The 3,389-nt window shown below is 46.4% G+C and overlaps 1 protein-coding gene across 3 annotated transcripts in view; it reads left to right on the top strand.

Annotated features, from left to right (window-relative positions):
- The window catches only part of HDAC8 (histone deacetylase 8), a 278,811-nt gene extending 277,942 nt beyond the window's left edge, over positions 1-869 (top strand). For all 3 annotated transcript variants that reach the window (XM_037734637.1, XM_017517808.2, XM_017517803.2), the window contains one exon: positions 279-869. In XM_037734637.1, the coding sequence (XP_037590565.1) occupies positions 279-287 (9 nt within the window). In that variant the 3' untranslated portion in view covers positions 288-869. The remainder of the gene's footprint in view (positions 1-278) is intronic.
- The last annotated feature ends 2,520 nt before the right edge of the window (positions 870-3,389 follow it).

Raw genomic sequence — 3,389 nt, 5'->3', positions numbered from 1 at the left:
GATTCACCCAGCATCTGCAGTCAGCTGGCTGTCAAAAGCCTCAATCACATGTCCAGTAGTTGGCTGGTGGTTGCTTGGGTGACAGGGGTCTCTGGGCCATTTGTTTCTCATCATCCAGCAAGCTAGTCTGGTCTTGTTCCTTATGGTGGGGTCACAGAGTTCCCAGGAGCAGCAGAGAACAAGCCCCAAAATATAAGTGCTTTTTAAAAAAAATAGCTCTATTGGGGTGTAATTCACATATATTACCTGATTTTGAGTTTTGTTTTCTCTGTTTGCAGGGAATCTGAAGCATGTGGTCTAGTTGACAGAAAGAGATCAGGTTTCCAGAGCTGAGGAGTGGTGCCTATAATGAAGACAGCCTGTTTATGCGAGAAGCTTGTGGAATTTGTGACTGCAGGGGAAATTTGAAAGAAATTACTTCCTGAAAATTTCCAAGGGGCACCAAGTGGCAACTGGCTTCCTGGGGTGAGGAGACAGGCACCCCAGAGTCCTCAACTGGGCATAGGGGAAGAGAGAGATATCCCACATTTAGAGTTCTTATTTAAACACACACACACACACACACACACACACACACACACACAAATGTAGTTTTTAATCTTTGAAGATTATTTTTAAGCGAATTGGGGAGGGGAGTATTTTTATTGTCTTAAAGGAAACAGACTAGAAGCTGGATGAGAGCAGGGAGCTTTTGTCACCAGTTTGTGAAGCATGAGGCAGCTGAAAGGCAGGGTTTGGGCCTCAGGACCATCCAGGTAGAGCCCTGGGAGGGGGGTACTGATCAGCAGACTGGGAGGTGAGGAGAAGTCCACTGGTGTCATTTTAGTGTTATGTATCTTTGTTTTTTTAATAAAATCTTTGAAAACCTACCTCTTTGTCCCATTGTCTTCATTGTAAAGTGCCACTGACAGTGCACATAGTTCTGAACTTTTCTTCTCGCTGAAGTGTCAAGAATAACCCTGTTCCTTCCAATCTCTACTCTGGCCCAGCCTGGGAGGCTAACCCCACTGGGGAACTAGTGTGCTCCTAGCCCAAGTTCTTGGGACAAAAGGCCAAGCTCTGGCCTGTGCTGGGGCTGTCCATGGTGGAGTAGGAATACTGGCACTGCAGTCATGGAGAGGGGCTTATTGGCACCCTGGTGAGGAGCTGTCCCTGTCCAAGGAGTGATTTAGGGATGGAAAGGGCGTTTTGGCATGTCAGATCCGAGAGGAGCACTTCCATAGATAGAAAGGATACTTCACAGTCAAGTGTAGACAATTGGCACATAATGAAAAGGGGAGGGAGTTGTAATGTGTGATATTACTGCAACCTCTGGGGAAATAGCAACATGGAAAAATGGGGATGGGGATAATGAGAGAGAAGAGGAAGGGACAACTGAATGTCATGATACTGTAATTTTAGTTACCAAATATTTACAAATCTCCTTCAACTACTGGGACTGGGATGGGAGACAAGAACACAGCCCCGTCCATTCTGGCTATCTAGGAATTCTCAGACAAGACAAGGGAGGAGGAAAAGAAGCAGACCCCAACATGTTTCCAGCTCTGTTACCAACATGAACCCAGAGCTGTGGGAGCACTAAACAGGGAGCAGCTCGCCCTGACAGAGAGGCATCCCAGAGAGTCTCTAAGAGGATGATATTTGAGTCGCACCTCATAGGGTGAGCTGTATTTCCCCAGGCCTCCAAGCGGGGGAAGGGCATTCCGCAGAAGGGAGTGGAAAAAGCCTTGAACATGTCCTGGGATGGGAATAGCCAAGCTTTTATTAAACAGCATCAAGGCGCCTAGTGGGCTAGGAATACCAGTCCCTTCAAATGGTATTCCTAGTCTAATTCTAATTATACCCTCTCACCCTCTTGGCTTAAGGGCAGTGTAAGCCAGAAATGACAACAATTTTACTTATACTAAAAAGAAGGGGAGATTTTTTTAAAGAATAAAAGAGGGTGGAAGAGGAGCCAAATGGGGCAGTTCAGGATTAGGGAAGGCCAGGGAAGCAGGCAAACAGGAGCTCCGGAACCATCAGCCTGCAAGACCACTCACGGAGCAAGGCTTGCCATCTCAAAGGCTCGTTTAACCTGGTTTCCAGTCCCCTATCCCAGTCCTCTCAGGGGGACCCACCCCCAAAGTTGTCACTCAAATCCCTATAAAGACCTCAACCCTGAGAAGCAGCCAACAGGTAAACAGTGATAGCAAACTGGTGTCCCATTTTCCTTTCAATGGCCACATCTGTGAAGATATGCTACCCCGTGGGGGAAAGTGGCAAAGGAGGCCAGTGGAGCTCTCACCACTGGGCAGCCCACACTGCCTCTCCTCATCAGGCTGGCACTACCTGTCCGAGCCCCAGCTCTTGCCTCAGCTCTGGCCATACAAGTACCAGAGCAGGCTGCTGAACTGACGACCCACTCCAGGCCTTCCAGAGGCTTGTCCTGCTCCCAAGAGAGGGCACCGCCTCAACCGCGTTCAAGATTTCTTCCCATTGGATTCTTATTGGAAATGCTAGGGGAAAGAAATCCCAGATATGAAAGTAGAAATTATTTTCAATATTTCAAAATTAACATTGAAATACCCCCAAAGGTAAGCATGGCATCCACAAAACCAGAAACACAGATTAAAAGTTGTTCCTCCCAGAATTATTGCAAGCACGTAGAGGGAAAAAAGACGGAAGGGAAATATACCAAAACATTAACTGAAGTGGGCTTTTGTGGAGGAGGAAGGTATAAGGATGGTTTTATTTTTCTTCTTTCTACTTTTAAATATTTTCCAAATTTTCTCTAGTGGCCACATTTTACTTTAATAATAGAAAAAAAAAATAAATACATAAACTTTAAAAAAAAAAAAATTGATCCGCAGGAAGTTGGAGGATGGTTACAGATCAAAGTCAGTTCAAGACACCCACTGAGGAAGACTTTGTGCTCAGGCCCTGGGGCTGTTCTATTGCCCGCAAGACTGATCAGCTGGGGCAGTGGCGGACATGGGCAATGTGGGGGAGGGGGCCTTTTTAAATTAGTTGGCTCGAGGGCAGGGAGTGCTCACCGTGAGCCTACATGTCTTCCCTTTGGGAAATTGCTGCAGACCCTGCCACCGCCCACCCCTTGTGTTTGCAAGGGGCCAGCCACAATAACTATAATAACAATGGCAAAGCAAGCATTGGACATTGGCACATGCCCCATTTTACAGATCATTTTCACTTGAACATCACTATCCACCCTGCTGGTGAGTATTATCATTCCCACTCTATAGATTAGAAAATTGAGGCTAAGAGTGATGAAGTAACTTGCCCTTTTTTCAGTGGCAGAGCCAGGAAGCAAAACCCAGCTGACACTGCAAATTCCCTTACTTTTTCCACTGTCCCACACTAGTGCCACTAGTGCCACTATTTTTTTTTTTTTT

The sequence above is a fragment of the Cebus imitator genome, unplaced genomic scaffold (assembly GCF_001604975.1).
Source record: "Cebus imitator isolate Cc_AM_T3 unplaced genomic scaffold, Cebus_imitator-1.0 Scaffold648, whole genome shotgun sequence".
NCBI lineage: Eukaryota > Metazoa > Chordata > Mammalia > Primates > Cebidae > Cebus > Cebus imitator.
This window is presented reverse-complemented; position numbering and strand designations above follow the sequence as displayed.